The 22,457-nt window shown below is 44.0% G+C and overlaps 2 protein-coding genes across 4 annotated transcripts in view; both read right to left on the bottom strand.

Annotated features, from left to right (window-relative positions):
• Positions 1-1,811: 1,811 nt before the first annotated feature.
• Positions 1,812-13,571, bottom strand: LOC120587642 (C-X-C chemokine receptor type 2-like). 3 transcript variants are annotated; one of them, XM_039844734.1, is made up of 4 exons: positions 13,355-13,571; positions 11,672-11,755; positions 9,284-9,338; positions 1,812-4,762 (listed from the first exon to the last, which is right to left on the bottom strand). In XM_039844734.1, exons 1-4 carry the CDS (start codon positions 13,531-13,533, stop codon positions 3,671-3,673), a joined length of 1,410 nt encoding a protein of 469 aa, XP_039700668.1. In that variant the 5' UTR covers positions 13,534-13,571; the 3' UTR covers positions 1,812-3,670. The 3 variants fall into 3 exon arrangements, with proteins under 3 accessions (XP_039700668.1, XP_039700670.1, XP_039700669.1); XM_039844736.1 differs by lacking the exon at positions 9,284-9,338 and having other exon boundaries at positions 13,355-13,570; XM_039844735.1 differs by lacking the exons at positions 11,672-11,755; positions 13,355-13,571 and adding an exon at positions 11,056-11,064.
• A 2,750-nt stretch (positions 13,572-16,321) lies between these two features.
• RUFY4 (RUN and FYVE domain containing 4) overlaps positions 16,322-22,457 on the bottom strand; it is a 17,817-nt gene continuing 11,681 nt past the window's right edge. Inside the window, exons 9-11 of the mRNA XM_039844733.1 lie at positions 22,193-22,339; positions 17,566-17,676; positions 16,322-17,025 (exon numbers count right to left, since the gene is read on the bottom strand). Coding sequence (XP_039700667.1) covers positions 16,923-17,025; positions 17,566-17,676; positions 22,193-22,339 — 361 coding nt within the window. The 3' untranslated portion in view covers positions 16,322-16,922. The remainder of the gene's footprint in view (positions 17,026-17,565; positions 17,677-22,192; positions 22,340-22,457) is intronic.

Below are 22,457 nucleotides of genomic sequence, written 5' to 3'. Positions count from 1 at the left end.
CAGAGAGAGTCAGAGACAGAGATAAATATTAACAGAGCTCACATCAATGCAACTCTGTCTCTGCCTCGTTGTTTCTGGGCTTATTTTATCCTCTTATTTTCCTTGGAGAGCCACGTTTCCTCTAGCCCTTGTTGGAGGAGGAAATTGCAGAGTCCTGGAACCAGAGTGAAACTCAGTGTGGCCTCCTCCCACTGGCAGTCATCTCAGGGAGCTGCCTGGTCGGTCAGCCTTGCTCAGCCAGAACACCACTGGTCCCTCTGGCAACTTCGGTGTTTGGTAAAAACACGTTCCCCTGCTTTTTCCTCTCGCTGAATCAGAAGTGTTCAGAAGACTCAGCCAGAGCAGCACGATCATACTTGATCCTGAGCTTAGCACAGTGCCTGGCATAGAATGAGCTCGGAACAAGAGGTTATTGTTGCTGACTTAATCCTGTTTGTTGAATGTAAAAGTAAAGTAACTTTGATGTGTTAGGAGTGGTAGTTACCTGCCCCCCTGAGCACTCTAACTCAGAGGTGTGCTCTACCTGCCCAGAAAGGCCTCTTGTCATAGCCACAGCTGCTATCCCCTTGACTTAGTGGTCAGAGAGTCGGTGCCATGAAAGGGTTTAGTGACTGTGAAGTTTGGGTCCCCTCTCTTTCTTACTTTCTTAGCAGGCTGCTCAGTAACCTTCCTGTCAAAGACCCGTCAGAGACAAGGCCTATGACCAGGAGCTCTGCCAGGATAAAGCCCTGTCTGGTTTAATTGCTGCTGTATCTGCAAGCTCTGGGGCAGTTGGCACTCAATAAGAACTGTTGAAGGAATGAGCCAAGAGTCAAGTTCTTTGTCTGAATAACATATTGTAAATCATTTCCCTATTCTGGGGTACCCTTTTGTCAAAACATGAAGGATATACGTGTGCGTGTGCGTGTGCGTGTGCGTGTGTGTTGGGAGACAAGAGAGAGTGAAAGGAAGCTCAAATTGGGAGTTGTTGGTTGAGCTCAGGAAAGCTCTCTGACTTCCTGCTACCCAATCTGGCTGATTGAGTGGTTTTATTAGACGCTTCTAAGACCCATCCTTGACGCTCTTGGCTATTGTTTCACCCAAGGACAGGAGAAGCACCAAATCATCCTGGGGCACATTTCCTTCCATAATACGTGATCAGCAGCAGGAGGCTTGGGCTGGGAAGGAAGGAGGTAGAAAGGCTAGCCTCCGTCTCTATTTCAATACTGCTCCGTGTATCCAATACACAGCAAAGCGATTTATTTATTGTAAAGACCTCCACTGGGGTTCTCTGCTCACTCCCGAGCAGCATTTCTGTAGCAGTTTAGATGCTTTTTGATGCAGGTGATGAAATATCCAACTAAAAGCAGTTTATACAAAAAATACATTTAATAATCTCACTTAACAAGAAATTACACATAGGTGGTTCCTGGGTTGGTTCAGTTGTTAAAGTTTGCCTTTTTGCAACTAGGTATTTTTTTCAATTGTGGTAAAATATATATAATGTAAACTTTACCATTTTAACATTTTTAATTGTACAGTTTAATGACATTAAGTACATTCACATTGTTGTACAAGCTTCACCACTATCCAACTCCAGAACCTTTTCATCATCCCACATTGAATTCTGTACACTTGAAATGACAACTCCCCATTTCCTTTTCCTCCACCTCCTGGTAAACACTATTTTATTTCTGTCTCTGTCATTTGACTATTCTAGGTACCTCATATAAGTGGAATCATACAGTATTTGTATGTGGCTTATTTCATTTAGTGTAATATTTTCAAGGTTTATCCACATTTTAGCACATATCAGAATTTCATTCCTTTTTAAGACTGAATAATGTTCCATTGTCGGTATATACCACATTTTGTTTATCCATTCATCCATTGATGGACACGGGGGTTGTTTCCACCTTTTGGCTATTGTGAATCATGCTGCCATGAACGTTGGTATACAGATATCTATTTGAGTCTCTGTTTTTCAGTTCTTTTGGGTATATACCCAGAAGTGGAATTGCTGGATCACACAGTAATTCTATGTTTAATTTTTTGAGGGACCTCCATACTGCTTTCCACAGTGGCTGCACTATCTGGCATTCTTACCAGCATTGCACAAGTGTTCCAGTGTCTCCATGTCCTTGCCAACACTTGTTATTTTGTTCATTTGTTTGTTTTAATAATAGTCATCCTAATGGTGTGAAGCGGTACCTCTTTATGGTTTTATGTGTATTTCCCTAATTATTAGTGATGAGCTATTTGTATCAGTTTTTTGGAGAAATGTCTGTGCTTCAAATCTTTTACTCATTTTTGAATAAGCCTTTTGTTTGTTTGTTTTTTGTTTTTGCTGTCGAGTTGTAGGAATTCTTTATACATTCTAGAATTAACCCCTTTATAAGATATATGACTTGTAAATATTTTCTTCCATTTTGTGATTTGCTTTCTTACTCTCTTGATAGTGTTCTTTGGTGCACAAAAGTATTTAACTTTGATAAAATCCAATTTATCTATTTTTTACTTTGCTGCCTGTGCTTTTGGTGTCATATCCAGGAAATCATTGCCAAATTCAGTATTTCCCCCTATGTTTTCTTCTAAAAGTTTTATGGTTTTAGTTCTCATATTTAAGTCTTCAACTTATTTGAGTTAATTTTTGTATATGGTATAATGTAAGGGACCAATTTCATCCTTGTGTGTGTGGCTGTCTGAAGACTATCCTTTCCCCATTGAATAGTCTTGGCACCCTTGTTGAAAATCATTTGACCATTTATGCTTAGGTCTATTTCTGGGCTCTCTATTCTCCAGTTATTTTTATCCTGTGGCTTCATCAGCCTAAGTATATTAGGCTTTTTGCCTCATTGTCACAGAATTACTGCCTCAGCTCCACACATCGTATCCTATAACCATATTCCAAGTCAAGACCTAAGAATATGTGGATGAATGAGTCTCCCTTTTTTTTCAATCAGGTATAGTTCCCAGGAGTCTCCTGACCCCAGCAGTCTTCCCTTAAACAATGGTATGCTGAAGCCAGTTTGTACTTGCTTGTGTAATAAAGCAGATTATTACATTTTCTAGAAGTTTGTGAGCTGGTTGCTAAACACCACCACCCTTGAAATTGCCATGGTTGGAGCATTTATACCATGCAACTTTGCAAATGCTACAAATCAGGACGTTTTTCCCTAGGAGAGTGGTTTACCAGTACACAATTGCCCTTAAGTCTTATTAGCCACAATGAGAGGATATGGCCACTCCTAGCTTCAGGGAGTCCTAGAAAGTGAGTATCTGTCATTTTCGGCCTCTCTCAAGGGAAGTGGACTTTGCTAGCAAGCAAGGAAAGGGAGAGTTGGGGAAGCGACTATGGTGTTTGCCACTAATAGCTCCCAATGGTGGGAAATTTTTACAGTCACTTAAAAGAGTGTCTTTAAAATGTCTCCAAAGACAGAGTGCTATGGGCTCAGTGGTAGGATGGACAGAGCTCTAGCAGCGGACATAGTAATTCCAGTAAGGGGCGGGGCGCCGGGGCAGGCTTTCAAGCCATGCAATGAGGGCCTGGTAAGGATACAGCCTCAGCAACTTCCTGTAACCTTGATGGGGGGCTTCCCTGACACAGAGACTGCGAACGGCCAGTGGGCATGAGGCTTGGGTGCTGACAGGAAGGGAGGAGCCCCGAGGGGCTGCAATAGGAGCGGAGGTCTTAGAAGGTAGTAGAAGTGTTCCCTGAAGAAGACCCCACAAAGGAAGGCCTGCCATCCTTGGCCAGAAACTCCTTGCTGACCAGGCCATGGATGGCCATGATCTTGAGGAGTCCGTGGCGAAACTTCTGGCCGATGAAGGCGTAGATGAGGGGATTGAGGCAGCTGTGCAAGAAGCCCAGGATCTCGGTGGCATCCAGGGCCCGGCCGATGTCGTTGCGGCGCTCACAGGTCTCCTTGATCACGCCGAGCCTCATGAAGGTGTCTGCCACCAGGACCAGGTTGTAGGGCAGCCAGCAGAGCAGGAAGACAAGCACGACGGCAAAGATGACTCTCATGGCCCGGTGCTTCTGCCCCATGTGGGCCTGAAACAGCGTGCGCAGGGTGAATCCGTAGCAGAACAGCATGACCAGCAGTGGCAGGAGGAAGCCAAAGGTCTGGGGCAGGACCCGCATCACCATGCGCCATTTTGTTGTGTTGGCACCTATGTCCTCATAGCAGACCGGGCTGGAATTAGGAGGGTAGAAAGCCTTGCGAAAGACAAAGATGGGCAGAGATAGGATCAGGGATAGCGCCCAGATGCCTAAGCATATGAACTTGACCCAGTGCCGCTTCTGAGTCAGTGTGCGTGTGGCGTGGACAATGGCCAGGTAGCGGTCCACACTGATACAGGCCAACAGCAGGATGCTGCTGTAGAAGTTGACTTCCTTCAGGAGTGAGACCATCTTGCACAGGATTGTGCTATAGATCCAGCCCTTTACTTTGGAAATAGCCCAGATAGGCAAGGTCAGGGCGAAAAGCATGTCGGCAATGGCCAGGTTCAGCAGGTAGACATCAGTGACAGAGCGGCCGATCTTGCTGTATAATACAACCAGCATCACCAAGGAGTTTCCCAGCAGGCTCAGCAGAAAGACCAGTAAATAGATTACGACCACAACATACTTGTTGAGATCCAGAGTATCTGGCCGGCATGGGGCAGAGTCTTGCAGAATAGAGGGCAGATCAGTGTTGTAAGTGTAATTACCGAAGAAATCCTCGAAGCTGTAATTTTCAAAGTTAAAGTCTCCCATAATTGAGTATTCCATATTTATGGCCTAGAGAAGAGAGATGAGCATCACTGCACAATAAAGTCTCCCTAGATTCCAGCCTCTCTGCCCACAAACCTCAGATAGGATTCTTTGCATTGGGTAGTATATTACATGGAAGTAACTTACACTTCAGGAAATAGTAGAGGCTCTAAAGTTAGGAGATACATTTGGTGATAAGTGGTACATTTCGCAACAAGAATATAGTTCCCTTCAAAGTCACAGAGAGGTTCTTAGCACTTTTCATGACATCACCACCACCCAAAACATTGTGGAAACTTCCCTTTAGATAATCTCTACAGAACACATTGTCTTGGATGCCTGAGTAATGAGCATCCCTGACTGGTGAGGCTGATTTTAATATCAAAAACATGAGGTACCATCCAGTTCTCAGTCTGGGGAATATGTAGGCAATCCAATTGGGTTCGATCCCTAATAAAAGCCTCAAGTTTTAACAATAAAGCTGAGAGATGAATCCCTTTGTCCAACTTTCTGTAAGTTATGTAAAAGAAGTGTTCTGGAAAAATAGTTGAGCAAAAGCAACATAGAGTTTCAGAATGCTAGAGCTAGAAGAACGTTTACTCAGTTGGCATGGCCCAGCATTGTTCTTTTGGGGATGTCAGATGCCTGCTCTGGGAGTATTTGAGTAGTTTACAAAAATACGTTGAAAGTCATAAGCAGGTGGCTGGCTGACTGATTCTCTGAGTGAGTGGAAATGTAGTAGATTATCATGGGGGCTCTGGGCAGTCATATTCTACCATTCAGTGGGGATGTTCTCAGAATTAGGAGAGGGCAGCAGGCAGCAGAGAAGGCAGATGGAGACACACTGTTCTCATTTTGGTGACTTCCTAGTCCTGGTGGGGCTTCTTCTTACCTTGCCAGTGCATGCCTTCACTCATCCTTGACTTCCCTGTACCCCTAGATAAACCTATCTCTGGTGATTCTGTCTTTGTTATGGGGTTAGTAGAAAGCCTGCTTCCAGAGGAAGCTGCAGCCATTCTGAAATATTATTCCAGTTTTCAAGGTGAAATAGACAAAACCAAAGCAGCTACTGAATTAGCTTCCTTTTGAACCACAAAATATATCACCATCGTGCCATTTCTTTATAATAAACATGAACATCGTGTGACCACATGCAAGTCTGTAACCCACCTTCCAATGGAACCCAGTGTTAGAGAAACAAAGTAAAAGTCTCAGGAATTACTTCACACTCACTAGGATGATCATAATAAATAAAGATGGATAATAACTATGTTGAGGAGGAGGTGGAAAAATTGGACTTTTCATACATTGCTGGCAGGAATGTAAAATGATGCAGCTGCTGTGATAAACAGTTTGGCAGCTGTTCAAAAAGTTAAACATAGAGTTAACATATGAATCGGGAATTCCATTCCTAGATATGTACCCAAGAGAATTGAAAACGTATATTCACACAAAAACGTATACGTGAATCTTCATTGCAGCATGATAGCCAAAAGATAGAAACAATCCAGCTATCAACTGATAAATGGATAAACAAATGGTGGTATACACATACAATGGAATATTATTCAACCATGAAAAGGAAGGATACATGCTACAACACGGATAAACCTTGAAAACATTATCCTAAGTGAAAAAAAACCACACACAAAAGGCTTTACACTGTATGAGTCTATGTATGCAAAACATCTAGAGTAGGCAAATTGGTGGAGACAGAAAGTAGGTTAGTGGTTGCCAGGGACTGGGGGTTCAGGCAGAATGTTAATGAGTACAGAGTTTCTTTTTGGGATGATAAAATTGTTCTGAAATTCAGTAGTGGTGATGGTCGTACAACTTCGTGCATATGCTAAAAATTACTATAAGTGGGTGACTTTTGTGCTGTGTAAATTATCTCTCAATAAAAGATTAACCAAAGAGGTATAGCCTTGCAAAGTAGATACAAATATTAAAACAACATCAACAACAGTAACACCAACATCAACAACAGTAACACCAACATCAACAACAGTAACACCAACAAAAGTCCTAGGAAGCTTTTCTCTTTAGCAGAAGAAAATCTGTTATCGTATATCATATATGGCAAAGAAGAAAGCTGGGGTTAAGAAAAACTGGAAAAACAATGCTCTTTTCTCCTAGAGTGATGGAATTCTTCACCTTCCTGATTAGGTATTACTTTCTCCCCTAAGTGATGGGGGTCAGATGACTTGCCTTCTCAGTACATCGATAGAACAGATTCGATCAGGCTATAAATCTAGAAAGATGTGATGATGAGGGTGGGGCCTGGTCTGGCCAGGAGGATAGGGTGGTAGTGGGAGAGGCAAACGTTACAGCTGGCTCAGCCAGGGTTGTCAGCAAGACCTGGGAGAAATTACTGTCTCTGTAATCCTATGGTCAAGAGCAAGTTTGCTCAGAGGCCCAGGGTTATAGCCAATGAAGTCACAAGGTCTAGGGTGGGTCATCTCTGCGAGCGGATGATCCAAGATACTAGTAAGGGAACAAATGACCTAAGAGAAGACCCACCTTTGAGAGAGGATGCAAATCACTGATGGGTGCACAGAGCTCGTGCCTGCAGAGAAGAGAACCCCACATTTCTGCTCATTGGCTGCGAGAAGGCAGGGCTGGGGCAGCCACAGAAACTGCCCTGTGAGAAGAGGCAGCAGCAGGCAAGCAGATAAGCCCTCATTCTGAACAATCCAGTGCTCAGCTGTGCTGGGGCTGGGCTGCAGACGAATGAGTGAGCTCTACTTCCATTCAAGTCAGGACAAAAGTAGAGAACTCGCAAAAGAGAACCAGGCCAGGGCAACGACCTCCACCCATGGTGGGCAGCGAAGATGTTCTGTTATTTGTTTGTTTTGAAACTGATCTCTAGAGAGGATGCTTTGGCAGTTAAAGGGAGAAAGTAAGGGAAGGGAGATGACACATCTGAGATCTGCTTTATACCTCACAGGTACATGATCTCCCTTGAACATTACAAATAGACATGATTAAGCTCCTGTTTACTGGTGAGAAGACAGGCACAGAGGAGCTCAGAAGCCGGCCTGTGGTCGCAGAGCCTGGAAATGCTGTAGCCAAAATTCCAACTAGATATGATGACTCCATGCTATTTTCAGTCTACGACCTGCTTTCTTAAAAATCATACCTCTGAGCTTTTGGTTCAGAGGAGGCTCAAGTACAACTTTCTACATTTGTCTCAAATCCAGGTTCATCTGATACCAGCCACCTCCACCGTGCTGCCTAAATTATATCCCAATGAGATAAAAATCTCGTACCTGAGGGGCACAGGTGAGGAAGTAGGTACCACATCTGTCCTGGCCCCCAAGATCATCCCCCCTGGGTCTGTCTCCAAAAATGTGACGTTGCCAAGGCAACAGGTGATTAGAAGGGTCTGAAGATAACAGTGAAACTGACCATTCAGAACAGACAGGCCCAGATTGAGGTGATACCTCTGCCTCTGCCCAGGTCATCAAAGCCCTCTAGGAACCACCAAGAGACCAAAGGAAACAGAAAAACCTTAAGCACAGTGGAAATATCACATTTGATAAGATTGTCAACGTTGCCTGACAAATGTGGCACTGATCTTTAGCTAGAAAACTCTCTGGAACCATTTAAGAGATTCTGGGGACTGCCTAGTCTATGAGCTGCCATGTTGATGGCTCCCACCCTCATGACATAATAGATGACATCAACAGTGGTGGAGTGGAATGACTAGCTAGTTAAGAACTATAAAGAATCATTTTACAACCAAAAAAAAAAAAAGTGCACCTCATACATTAAATATATTTGCAAGCTAAATTCTTGAGATATCATTAAGTCAACCTGCGTATACATGGTTCACTCCCACTGTTTGGTGTGTCACGCATTGCTTTTTTTTGCTATTCTTTAGTCTAGAATTAAAGAAATAGACCTTGCAGGAATGATAAACCAAATTCCCCTGAACTTGCTGGCTCTTATGATAACCCAGTCACATTCTCAGTGACCCAGGAGGAGAGTCCCTCATTGAGCAAACTTGCCAGCCTCTTAATAACTCGGAGTAGTTCAAAAACTCCATGGATGGGATGATGCTAATTTATTTCATGAGAATGCTATAGAACAAAAACATTTACAAGATCCCCAACATTTAAGGTAATCTTTTTTAACAACAACAGAAAAATCAGTCATTTTAATACAATTCCAATATTCTCTCTATAAATATCATCCATACATATTTGCACTTAATATATGGGAAGAAAAACTCAACAGTGTCTCCTGTCTGGTCCTTCCTCAGACTCAAACCTCGCTAAAGCGGGGGGAGCTGGCTGAGTTGGGAAGGGAAGGGGGTGGGCAGCGAGTTGCCCGAAGTGGTTGTTGGAGGAAGGTATAGGAAAAAGGGGTCGAAGCTCTCCCTTTGAGGATAGGGAGGCCTAAGAGAGAGAATGAAGAAACCGAGGGGTGTGTGTGAGGCCCACCAAGAGTGAGGATAGATGGCTGGATTAATGGAGGCTGGTGTCAAGGGAGACACAGAACAGAGATATTCTGAATGGTGGGAGTGGTGGGTATCCCGAGACTTACCAGGATTCTGGGCTTTTCACCTGTCGGACACCTCCAGGAGAATGGATGTGCCTGACTGCAAGGGAGGAAGTGGTGAGAACACAGTGGAGGAAGTGAGTAGTAGATTAGATTGCTCAATTTTGGGGTGGAGCTCCTGAGGGTGCAGGATGCTCTTGATAACTTGAATAATTAATTTCCAGGTCAGCTTTTTGATCACTAGACGTTTTATGGACTGATAGGGTTTACGCTGGGAAAAGACCTGTGGCATTTTCTAGCCAATCTTTTCATTTCACAGACGAGGAAACAGAGGCCCACGCAAAGGAGGTAGTTTGCCCAGGACTATACAGAGATACCTCTCATCTTTGCCCGGATCTCAGTAGCCCCTGGCTTGTTCATCTGTCCTGTCTGACTCTCTGAACATCCTATCTGCCTCGGGCTTCCCCGTGCTTTCTATCCCACACTACCTCTTTTGAACATTTTTTATATCAAAGGGGAACAGCTCATTAAGACAACAGAGATGGCACTTAAGCTTCTCGAAAGTCTGGTGGCTTTCTTCCCTAGACCTAATGCCTCTTGTCTCTACCCTCCCCCACCCCCCACCTCCACCCCGGAAATCCTTAAAGCCTCATGATTCCTTCTCTATGGCACATCCCTTTTTAGAACCCGCACCCCTAAGTGGGGGCCCCATTCTACCTCTCCTTGTCTTTCACCTCCCTCCACAACCATCTGCTTTGACCATGAGACTCTCTAAGGGCATTGCTCTTCTTTCTTGGCTTGTATATTTGGGATTGGATCTACTGTAGTTACCACCTTTGGAGTCAAGACCATCTAGTTTAGAAAGAAAGCCTTTTGGTAAAAGTTAAAATCACACCCAAGTTTAAACACATTTTTGAAAACAGTGTTGAATGACACTAAGAATACGTTTTGTCACATTTGCTATTGATTTCAATTGAAAGGATAAATACAGGCAGAGCAGTAAACACAAATTCACTGCTCCCTCCCAAGACCCCCACCTCCACCACTCCTTACCCTAGTCTCTCCCTGCATGCATCCCAGGGTCCGCTGATTACTCAAAGCCTGTGGCAAATTCGCTTAAGCTGCCTACCCCAAGGAAAGAACCTCTGAGTCCAACTGTTTAGCAAACATTCCTTATTACCTCTCTCTTTCCCATGTTGGAGAAGAATGCAATGACTCCTGGCCAAGCGACGCTAAGACTGGACAGAGGCTCATTGCACATGGAGAGAGGCAGATGTGAGCAGCAGTGAAGAACTCTGTTAGCTGAGCAATTCTGGGCAAGTGACCTTTCCTTTCTGAGTCTCTGTTTACTCATCTATAAAATGAGGCCAATGATAGAATCTAACTCATCAGGTTGCACTGAGAATGAAATGAAGGATTACCCAAAAGGCACTTAAGACACATGTAAAGCACTATGTTAGCATTTATTGTCATGATCATTATTACTGAAATACTTTATCAACTGTATAGCATGCTGTCTCTCCCACTATATCCCCAAGCAGTGGAAAGCAGTGGGTCTGCTGTCCAGGCGGAGTTCAATGTACATCTTAACTCACTCTGACTTGGATAACAATAGTTACACTAGCTGTGCTGCTGAGTGCCTATGAGGGTCTAGCTTCTGGAAGAAAGTGATTTGCAGAATTTGTGTCATTTAATCCTCACAACAACCCCGTGAATGAGGAAACTCAGACTCTGGGAGTTAAGCAACTTGACCTAGAATGACACAGATAAACTATGTTTTAAATAGTTTTTAAGACTTAAAAAAAATTTTTTTTTACCTGACCTCTCTGTCCCAGACAGCCGAACGAATGCAAAAGCTATAGAAAAGAGAGTCCAGATTTGACAATTCTCAACTGCGCCGCTTCTTGATTTTCATTAGGCTGATTTCATGTCCACTGAGCCCACCACATACATGTGGATTGTGGGGAGAATAAAGAACCAGCTTCTAATCCTGGTTCCGCGATTAATTAATGATCAAGGTGAGCTTGGACAAGTTATTTGTCTCTGGGCCTCGAGGCGGTCCACTAGAAAGTGAGGAGATCATTTTAAACCTGTACTGTCCAGTATGATAGCTACCAGCTACATGTGGCTACTGAAATTTAAATTAATTAAAATAAAAAAATTTAGTTCCTCAGTCATATCAGCCACATTTCACATGCTCAACAGCCATATGTGACTGGTGGCTACAATACTGGATAGTGCAGATATACAACATTCTCATTATTGCAGAAAGTTCTTTTGTACTAGGCTTTCTAGGTGAGGACTTAATTATCTTTAGCTCAGAGAGTCTACAGTTCATCACCTCAGTTCTCAGGGGACTCGGACTGAAGTTTCCAAGCCCCTTTCCATCAGGAATATGTCCCCAGCAACCCTAAGACTGAACCCTTCACTTACCTCCCGTTGCTGCTGCAGCCGCTGTTGTTATGGAAGTGGCTTCTGACACCTTTACTGTGACTCAGGGCTTGGTAGCAGTCAGGGCTGTTGGACAGGAAAAAGTGAAGCAGGCTTTATGGGGAAACTTCTGACCCAGCTTTGCCAAGGGGGAAATCCAAGAGGCCTACCAGGGGAGGTGTTCCCACAGATGGGCCATAAGGTCTGTCCTGGTTCCACCTGGTGATTCTGTATCCACACGGGGGACTTTCACGCCTCCTTGTCTAATGGATTCTGGAGGAGACTTCCAGTCTGAAGGTGGAAGTTTGCTTAGTCCATCTCTGTCTTCCTTTCAAAGTAAGATGCAGGCAACCCCAGCTTCCAGCTAACAGACTTGCCTGAGCTTGCATGAGCACTTTCTTCCCTTCTTCTATGGTCAGAGTGAGAAGTCCCCCTCCTTCTCTTTCTGGTGAATTCCTACACCTGGCTATGGGACTCACTGCCTCTTTTATCCTTTGGGATCCTGCCTTCCTGCCCTTTGCCCTTCAACCACCTTTTCCTTCGGTCCCTGAACGTGTCTTTCCCTTTCTTCTATTCTAGGTTCCCTTTAGCTAGTGCTCCTCAGTACCCTCCCTTTTATAAGCAAAATTCTTGAAAAAACAGATGTCTCCACAGAACTTGGCCTCTTCTTGTTCACTGTTTGACCCACTGCAACTAGCTCCCTTCCCACCGCTCTGCTGAAACAGCTTCTGCCAGGGTTACCAATGACATCTGGGTTCCTACATCCAATAAATCCTTTTCTTAAACAAAACTGTTTCCATATCGTAAAAATAAAGCATGCATACTATAAAGAATATAGGTGATTCAAAAACATAAATTAAAGTAAAACTTAAAAATGCCTTTCCATTCCTCTGTTCACCCATATTTGTTTTTTTACAGACTTTTCCCCATGCATATATACATGTTTTTCTCCCTTCTTCCCTTAATGAAAAAGATATTTAACGAGTAATATTTTTCTGCACCTTAACAATGCATCATGGACTCATTCCACATCAGTACATATAGATTCATCTCACTTTTTTTCAGTGAGGACATGACGGTTCCTGGTATGTATGTATCATGGTTTATTTGATAATTACCTTATAGATGTATATTTAGGATCTTGCTATGAGCATCTTTAGATGTAAGTCTTTGGGAACTTGTATGAGTGTTTCTATGGCTTTAGTATCTGTGCATGTTTAAATTTTGATAAACACAACTACGTGGCCCTTCCAAAAGACTGTTCCAGTTTACCCTCCCATCAACAGTTTATAAAAGGGCCCGTTACCTTCTCTATTCATACTATCTCATATTTGTCAATTATGATAACTTTTCTCCTAGCCTGCTGCATGCTTTTTAACTTTATGGTGAAATGGTTACTGTTAAGGTCTTAGCTTATTTGAGCTCTGCATCATTTAATCCCATTCTCTCCTTCTTTCTCCTGAACCTCTCTCGGTCTTGTTTGTGGCTTTATTTCTCAATTCGTTCCTCAACTATGAATGTTCTAGGGGTTCTACCTTGGTCCTCTTCTCTACCTGCTATCCCTAGGCCAGCTCACTTCCTTCCTTGGCTTCAGCTACCACTCAATACGCCAATGTCTCTCACACGTATTGTTCTCGGCTTCTCTTCTAAGCTCTCTCCTAAGCTCAAACTCTTAAAGGCACTTACCTCCTGCTCTCTCCCCTGAGGTTCCACAGATTCTGCAAACTCAACATGTAGAAAACTGGTTTCGCGAAATTCCCTGACACACGTGCTTCTCCTCCTGAGCACCCTCTTATCCACTGTCTGCCCAAGCCGGAAACGGGCACGCCCCTCACGCTCCCCTCCCTCCTTCTCCGGACAGACATTCCTCCTTAGCATTCTCTTGGTGCTCTCCTCCTCACCATCTTCACTGACAGTGTTAGGCAACACTTCATTCTCTCTCGCCTAAGAGACTGTGATAGTAGCTTCCTACTATCTGAGTTAGGACCCCAGCAATGTCACTGCCTGGTTGTTGACCCTGGGCAAGTATTTAATCTCACCGGGTCGCAGTTTCATCATCCATAAAATGAGATAATGAGGACACCTACTGCATAGGGTTGTCATGTGGATTAAATGAGTCTATGTGTACAAAGCACTTAGAACAGTGCCTAGTACTGTTGGCCGTGGCTGCTGCCGCTGCTGCTACTACCACTGTTCTCTGCCTCAAACCTCTCCCCGCTCTATTCATCCTCCACTCCGCTACCAGAACGCGCTCCCTAAAGTGAGAATTTAATCACACTCTTTTCCTCTTACAAGCCTTCAAGAACCCCCATTATCCTCAGGCAGAGGCAAACTCCTGACTTGTGCACTTGGTGCCCCTGCATCTGACCCCTGTGTACTTCTCCAGTCTCATTTCAGACCACGTCCCCTTTGGCCACAGGGAACCGCTCGCACTTCCGCCCAAAACAGTTCTCATTCTTCCTCAGGGCCTGGCATGCATTTGCCTTTCCCCTGGCATGCTCTTCCCCAGCCTTTCGGTCTGGCCAACTCTCCCGTTTCCTTTTAAATTTAGCTCAGAGGTCAGCTCCACGGACTGTTGCCCTGTACTCTGCACCCCCAGGCTTACTCTATCATGGCTTCAGTTATGGGGTTTTGTAATCATCTGTTTGGCTGCTTCCTCGGACCAACTGTGAGGTTCATGAAAGCAGGTGTTGTGTATATATATATAATCTCTATATCCCCAAGTCAATTAGTGTTCGGCATATCCTAGGTGTTCAATTCAATTTTATTGAGCACTGAATGCATTGACGTGGTGGAGAAACTGATGGACCTTGGAGTATCTGAGTAACATCCAATTAAAGAAATAACTATGTTGCTCAAATTTCCCAGGGCAACCCCAGCCTGTGAGCACAACAAAGTCACATTAATAGCTATAATCCAGATTTCGCAGGCTCAGATCCGTGTGCTTGTGCAGGGCTTTATCCCCCAGGAATTTGGGGAAGTCTACTGGAGGTGTCTACCACATGCTTCTCTGGGGGCTACTGTGCTAGATATGTGCCCTGGAGTCACTGCTGAAGCTCTGGCACTCTCACAGTTCCACACTCTGGAGAGATCTATGTTGACCCTTGTGGAACCATCTGCTGGAGGTCCCTAAGGTCTAACGAGCTTTTCCAATGTCTTTGTAGAATTCCCGTGCTCTCCATTGGACTTGGTGGGGACTCTTGGGGAAAGTGGTGTTGGGTTAGAGGCTAGTCGCCAGCATTGCCCTTCCATCACTCCCAAACAGAGGGAGAAGGTTAAGCTCCTCCATTCTTGGCCCCTGATTTCCTTCTGATGTTTTCTCATCCAGGAGCATCTCGCTTCCTTTTTGAACATAGGCTTCTGCTAGGTCTTCTCTCTCCCATTGGTTCATCAGGCAAGTCTGAACTCCACGCTGGAGGTCCTACCAGAATACGATGTCTTCCATCGTAATAAGAACCCTGCCCTAATAGAAGTATCTGAGCAAGTCTGACCTTCAGGGTAGGGGCGATTTTTTGCTCTGATTGCTCTGAGAGCCACAGCTCTTCCCTCCCCCACCCTACCCACCTTGTCACTGACTTTGCTAAGGAGAAGTTCTCATCAGCTCTCCAGGGCAGGAACTGCTGTTGCAAAACTCTTGCTCCACACGATGGTAATGGGATGCAACCCTGGGTGGCCCTGACCCCAAGAGACAGTCCACAGGCTCTAGTCAGAGCCACAGGATTGCCCAACTACTGCATGCAGAGGCTCTGGCAGTTTGTGTGAGGCAGAGGGCAAAGGAATATAGTATGCAGGCCTGTTTGGGGCCACGGAGTCTTCCCTGGAATCTAGGTAGGAGAGCTAATTCCCTTGTCATAGAGTAGGGCCCACACTTCTTCAGAAACAGTTTTCTCAGAAACACCACAGTTGGGTGTCCAGTAAATAACACAGAAATTGCATAATACTTTTTGGGCAGTCAGAGGATATAATTTGTACCATGGAGCTACACGAGTTCTCATCAACTGTCTTTATTAAAGTCTAGCTGAGTGAACAGTAAACAGAGAGTCACCTAGACTCAGTTCCTCCCTCTAGGTGCTCAGAACTTGAAACCGATCAATTCTTCATAGTGATTGGGAGGAAAAGACAGAGAAGCCCAAGTCTTATGTCTGTGCCACCTCTCCCGCCCACCAAACCAGATGCCCGGGGGAGCAACTGGGTCTCCCACATGCTGCTGGTGGGAGAGTGCAATATACAACCTCTCTGGGAAGTAACTCAGCAGTTTCTTAAATATACACCTACCATACAACCTGGCCATTTCGTTCTTAGCTATTAACCCAAGAGGAATACAGGCATATATCTACACAAAGCGTCACACATGGATGGTTACAGGAAACTTGTTTGTAATAGCTTCTAAGTAGAAACAACCCCAATGTCTGGCAACAGGTGAATGTATGAATAAATTGTGGTATCTCCATGCAGTGGAATACTACTCAACAGTAAATAGGAAGTATGGATATAGACAACAACATGGATGAATCTCAAAATTATTATGCTGAGTGAAGAAGGCGGACAATTCAGAGTGCATATATAAAATTCTAGAAAATGCAATTTGTCTCTAGTGATAGAAAGCAGTCAAGTGGTTGCCTGGGGATGGGGAGGTGGAAGTGGAAGGAAGAAATTATCAAGGGCACAAGGAAACTTTGAGGCTGATGGGTGTGTTCAGGATTTTGAATATGGCGATGGTATCAGGGATTCAAATTAAAGTCAAAACTCATCGAATTGTGCAATTTATGCAAAGTGTATTATATCTTAATAGTACCTTGAGAAGGCTGTTAAAAACAAAATGCAAAAATAGATTCCTGAAGCAAACTCCAGACAGGAAGTGCCTGAGGACCCCAAGACTGTGCAGTGTCATGAAAGCTGGGCTAGGCGAGGAGGGAGTGTGGGAGAGGAATGTCGTGGCCAGTGGGTGATATTTTTGGTCAAGGACTTTCTGAGCATGAAGGGACTTTGCATGGATGGTGCCTGACTCCCTGACATTACAGAAAAGGCCCAGAGAGCTGAGGGCCTTGCCAAGGTCACCCAGCTCATCCGTGGTAGACGAAGGGCTCGAACCTGTGTCCCGACTGCCAGCATAGCTCCTTCAACTCTCCACACCACAGTCTGGCCACACAAGTGCTGTCTGCCTTAGGTCACGAAGTTCTAGAAGGTAGTACTGGTCAGGCCAGAGGGGTGGGGGGAGGGCAGGGTTGGGTGGCCAGTCTTGGGTGTGTCTTGTTCAGACAGCCTGGGCTTCTTCTTTCTGGGCACAGGGTAGGCAGCAGCGCTCTCGCTTCTTATAATCCACAGAGCACACATGGCAAACCAGGCCTCCACAGACCCTGGGAGCAGAGGTGGAAAGAGTGAGAAATGCATAAGTGTGTGTGGGGGAGGGGGTCATAGTGTTTGAGCCTCTTTGGGTCCACTTGTCTGTTTCTCATCTCCCAGCAGAATGGCCCTGGGTCTGTCTTAGGAGGCATCCCTTTCCTAAAGGGTGTCCCGATGCCCCATCCCTCCAGGGTCCTCCAACTCCAAATGGCAGGTTCTCCTGATGGCCCACTTTCCTCTCTCCTGCTGCTTGTCCTTCCACCATGTTCCCAGAGGAAGGTGAGGGGTGCGGCTTCCTCTGTATGGGAAATCTCTTCCCAGACGAGATGCCCTCAGTCTATCCTCAGAAGGGTTATGCCTCCCATCTTCCAGATGCCATTCCTGTTTGACCCCTTTCTACTGCTCTCGTTCATGTCTCTGCTAAATGCTGGGTAAAATGAGCCTTACATAAATGCCCAGTTCTGTGTCCCTCTCTTCTCTGGAATGGGCAGGGGTCTGTGGGCTGGTGGAAACTGGGCTGTCCCATAGGAAGGATTCTGTGCCTTACCCATTACCTGCATTGATACCGCCGAGACAGACGGCCAAAGAGCTTACTACAGCCGACACAGCATCCAGGGGCCACAGAAGAGAGATGCTGGACCTTCTGCCATAGGTTATCCTTCTCTCTGATGAGAGGATGGAGGTGGTGGGGAGATATATATATATATATATATATATACATACACACACACATACATATATAAATATAACGTGTATATATATACAATGCTATGTGTATATATATGCAGGTATATATATATATATATATATATATAAGAGAGAGAGAGAGAGAGAGAGAGAGAGGGAGGAGGGAGGGAGAGCGCACACAGGAAGATAGAAATATGGAAATGGCATGGATGGAGAGAGAGAGGGACAGAAAGAGAAACATGGAGGCAAAGAGAGAGAGAGACAGAGAAAGTGACAGGAGGAGTCACACGCAGAAATGCAGAGGGAGGCAAAGAGGGATAGCAAGAGAGAGACAGTTACTTATGCAGAGAGAAAGGAAGTCAGGAGTTAGAGAGGGAGACAGAGACACAGAGAGGTAGAGAGATAAATGTGAGAGAAAAAGACACAGGGAGAAAGGTGCAGAGACAGATGGGCAGAGACACAGACAGAGAGGGAGATACAAATATAGAGAAAGATGGAGAGACAGAGACACAGTGATGGAGAAAGAGATAGAAATGCAGAGACAGTGAGACACAACACACAACACACACACACACACACACACACACAATTTCACGAGAGATGGGTGAGTATCCATTCTTTCTGGGAAGATGGATAATGACACCCAGGTCCCCCTCGCCCAACATGAGCTTGACCCACTATTTAAGAACCTGTTCATAGCCCACCTCCTCTCAAGAGAGCTCCCTGATGGTAGAGGCCCCTGGGGCTTTCTTGCTCCAGGCACCTATAGCATATAATGCCTATTATGTTTTATTCGGCACTTAGTACAAACTGCCTTGGAGTTATGTATAGTTAGGCCCCTACAAAACCATCTTCACTGTTTTTTTTAAAGGAGATTTAGGAAGGTGGTTTGTTTTAAATTTTTATCAAAATGATATATACCCATGATTTAAAAATTGAACGATACAAGAGGACTTACATCAAAAGACAATGGACACCCTTCCCACTCTTTCCCATTCTCAGTGGCAAACCACTTCTTACACGTTTTAGCTTTTTCTCCTGCTAGTACATCCATATTTAAGTAACATGCTCATATCCCTCCTTCTTGACTGATCGATAGAGAACATCTTCTGGAGAACTCCTTACCTTGATGTCAGAGGAGTTAGTTTATTTATGACCATTTCCACCAAGTCTTCCTCTTTCCTCTCAGTGTAGTTATAACCCTGTTTTGGTTCCTCTATTGGTTACTGTTGGACTTTTAAAGACATATTTATTTCTCACTCGTTCTATTGATTATAGAAGTGTCTTATAACTGCTATTCTGTAATATGATGATGCCGGCATCTCTTCTCTTCACCTCTTCTCCTTCTACCACCTCCTAACTTGTCATCTACTCCTGTGACATCCAATAGGGTAGCCACTAGCACATGTGGCTATTTCAATTTATATGTAACTTAAAGTTAAATAAAAGGAAAACTTCAGCTCCTCGGTTGCACCAGTCATTTGAAGTACTCGCTCGCTACATGTGACGTGCAGCTACCATATTGGACAAGGCGAATATAGAACACTTTCATCTTCACAGAAAGTTCTGTTGGATTGTGTTCTATATGTAATATTATTAAGGCGGTAACATTTGTGTTTGTTCTATAATTACAATTGTTTTCTGTGCTTTGCCTTTAGGTTGATTCTAACATCGAAAAAAAATCAAAGAATAGTATTTATGTTATTAGACAATATGTGAGTGTATATTGATTCAAGCAGAACTGTGTTCTATAACATTTCCCTTCTTGGAAATTTTTTTTTTTCCCTAGAACTTTCTATTGCCTTTCTTTGTTCCTTGCATGATTTGCCTTTAACATAACCTAATTATCCCCTTCACTCCAATTTTCCTCATATCAGGTGTTTTACTGATTCTCTTTCTTCCCGGAGACCTTCCTCCTGGGCCCTCAATAGTTCTCCTACTACCTGGATGAACTGCTTCCTGGCCTTGCTGTCCACATGCCATCTTGGGAATTCCCATTTCTTCTCTCCTGGGCTGGAGCTGCTGTTTCCTGAATGCCACATCTCCTTTCTTGGCTTACTTCCTTGTTTCTCTGGGACACATCCTTAATTAACTTCTTAAGAAAGTCTATGTGGGAGATGAATTTTCTGTGACCGGTTTGTCTGAAAAATGTCTTTCCTCCATGACTTTCCCAAATTGCTTCATAGTTTGGCTGGACATAGAATTCTAGGGCAAAACTCAGCTTTTTTCAGAACCTGAAAGTAATACACCATTGATTTTTAACATTTGTTGGGTTCTACTTCTTTTACAAGTGACCTGTCTTTTAGGATACTTTCTTTATCTTTGTTTTACTGAAATTTCACAATGATGTATCCAGATGGGTTTTTTCCCCCTTCTTTCATTTATTATGCTGGTCATTCAATGAAATCTTTAAGTCTGAAGATCTGGGTCCATCAGAACTCATATTTTTATCTGATAATCTTCTCCATTTTATTCTCTCCTTTTCTGGAATTCCTGTCAGTTGGAGAAGACATCGGGAATCTTGGATTGATTCTTTATGTCTCTAATTATGTCTTCCATCTCTTTGTGCTTTTTATTCTGCGTTCTGAGAGACTACTATCTCATCATTGTTTTCCAATCCTAGTGACTGAAAAAATTTTTCGGTGATATTTTTAATTTCCAAAATTTTTTCAGTGATATTTTTAATTTCCAAAGTTTATCTTTTAACAACATCTTATTTCATGGGAGATGGATTTTTGTTGTTGTTGTTGTTTACCTTTGTCTTTTCTCTTCGTGTTTTAGACTCTCCTCAGATGTGTGGGGATCCTTGGTTGCCATTTCATGTTTAGGAAAGAGACAATTGAAAGCTGCTGGAGCTGCAAGTAATGGATGGGGTGGTCGACTTATGGCTTCCTTTTGGGAGGGATTGGGCAGGGAGCTATCTCCCATGCCAGACTCTCAAATGCTAGAGCACACTGCTCTTTTATTCAGGGCACCTAACTTTCTCTAGATAAGGACCTTTTAATGATTTACCTGAGAGATAAGTCCCTCACCATTGGATGTTCTACAGTTGGGGAGACATGTAGAAAGCAGGGGGTGTACACTGCTCTTTCTACTGACATTATCAGATAATTTTCCTGATTTCTGCCCCTTATTTCATTTTTGCCATCTGCATTCCTGGCGTCTCTGAGCCCTGAAGTTCTAACTTAGGCTAAATCCAGTATTCACTTCTCCATTCATTTTCTGGCTTCTGGAAATTAGCTGAAATCTCTCATATGTTGTTGGTTCCTTTACCTTTCTCTCTGTTGTAAGTTTTATTCTTTTAAAATCATTTTGGTGAGATCTCAGGATGGAGAATAGATGATATGTGGTCAGTCTACCTCTTGATTCAGAAGCTTCCTCCCGCCTATCTCGTACATTTTGCTTAGGGCCACATCTTCCAAAATATTTTTGCAAAAAACATTATATTACGTAGTTTGGGACCTTGGGATGAATTTCTTTAGGTCTAGGAAAAACATTTGTCTCTCCTCATGACCTGGTATATTTCCTTTAAATGAATAGTAAAATTTAGGCAACTTTCTGTGTTTCTCTTTTTGATCCTGCTATCAAGATGCTCAGAGATAACCTTAATCCTAATACTTTGGGAGTAGATACATTTTGTCTTCCATGAAATCTTCTATTTTTCTTTAACAAATGTATATGTCTTTTATTGTTAGCTATATTAAATTCTTTTGTGAGATATATAGCTAATTTTTTATATCTCTTTCCTCCAGTTGACGGTTTCTTGGAGGAGATCACTCTTTAAATTTTTTGTTCTTTTTTTGTTCTCTCCCTTTACTCATCTTTAATATCACTTGGATTTTGTGCAAGAGGGTTTAGTCTTAGATGATCTCACAGCAACCTTCCAATTCTAATGGAAATTGAGTCCAATGGTGTCTTATTTCCTTAACTGGGTAAAGGATAACATATATGTATGAATTATCTCCCCACTAGACTGAAGAGCAGAAACCAGGCTTTCTACATCTCCACTCCTCAGTGAGCTTAGTGGTCTGAAATTGATGCTGGTGAGCTTAGCCTCTGGAACCTAGGACACTGACTCAGGATGGGCCCAGAGACCCCGTGGTCTGAGGAAGTCCAGTAGGCAGGCAGGTGTAGGACATGTGATTACCTCTTGGTTAACCTCCCCCTTCTTCTCCCAATTTCTTCTCAACCTATGGGCTCCTTCCCCTTCTCCTAACTTAGTGGGTGTGTGTGTATGGGAGGTGGGTGGGTAGGGGCATGCCTTAGAGTCAGAAGACTCTATGAAATTTATATGCTGTGTGTCCTTGGTGGCCGACTCAACCTCTCTGACCCTCAGTTTTCTCATTTGTAAAATGGGGATAACAGCAGAGAGTGGCTGGCTAAAATGAAATAAGTTAGTATATGTAAAAGGTCCAAAACTCTACTTAATAGTTGTTAGTGGAGCAGAATTTTCATTCCCCAGCCATCCCCCTGCCCCGCTGTCTCCTCACTTACCGAATCAGTTCCAGCACCCGGCTCTTCATGGCACGGACCAGGTCCCGCTGCTCTCCAAGCTCCTCGTCATACATGGCGTCCCTCCTTTCAGCCTCCTGTTGCTTCTTCTCCAGCTCTGCCTGCAGCCGGCCCCTCTCTTCCTGACACCTGGTCACAGAAGGAAGATGAAGTTCTGAGGGGAAAAAGCTCAGCATTTGACTGAGCTAGGCTGTTTCTGCCTGACAGGGGGGAAGCGGATGGTGCCCCCTGCAGCTGAAGGCCACAC

The sequence above is a fragment of the Pteropus medius genome, unplaced genomic scaffold, assembly GCF_902729225.1.
Source record: "Pteropus medius unplaced genomic scaffold, Ma_sr-lr_union100, whole genome shotgun sequence".
Classification (NCBI taxonomy): domain Eukaryota; kingdom Metazoa; phylum Chordata; class Mammalia; order Chiroptera; family Pteropodidae; genus Pteropus; species Pteropus medius.
Note: the sequence above shows the minus strand (reverse complement) of the source record. Positions and strands in the feature narration are given on the sequence as shown.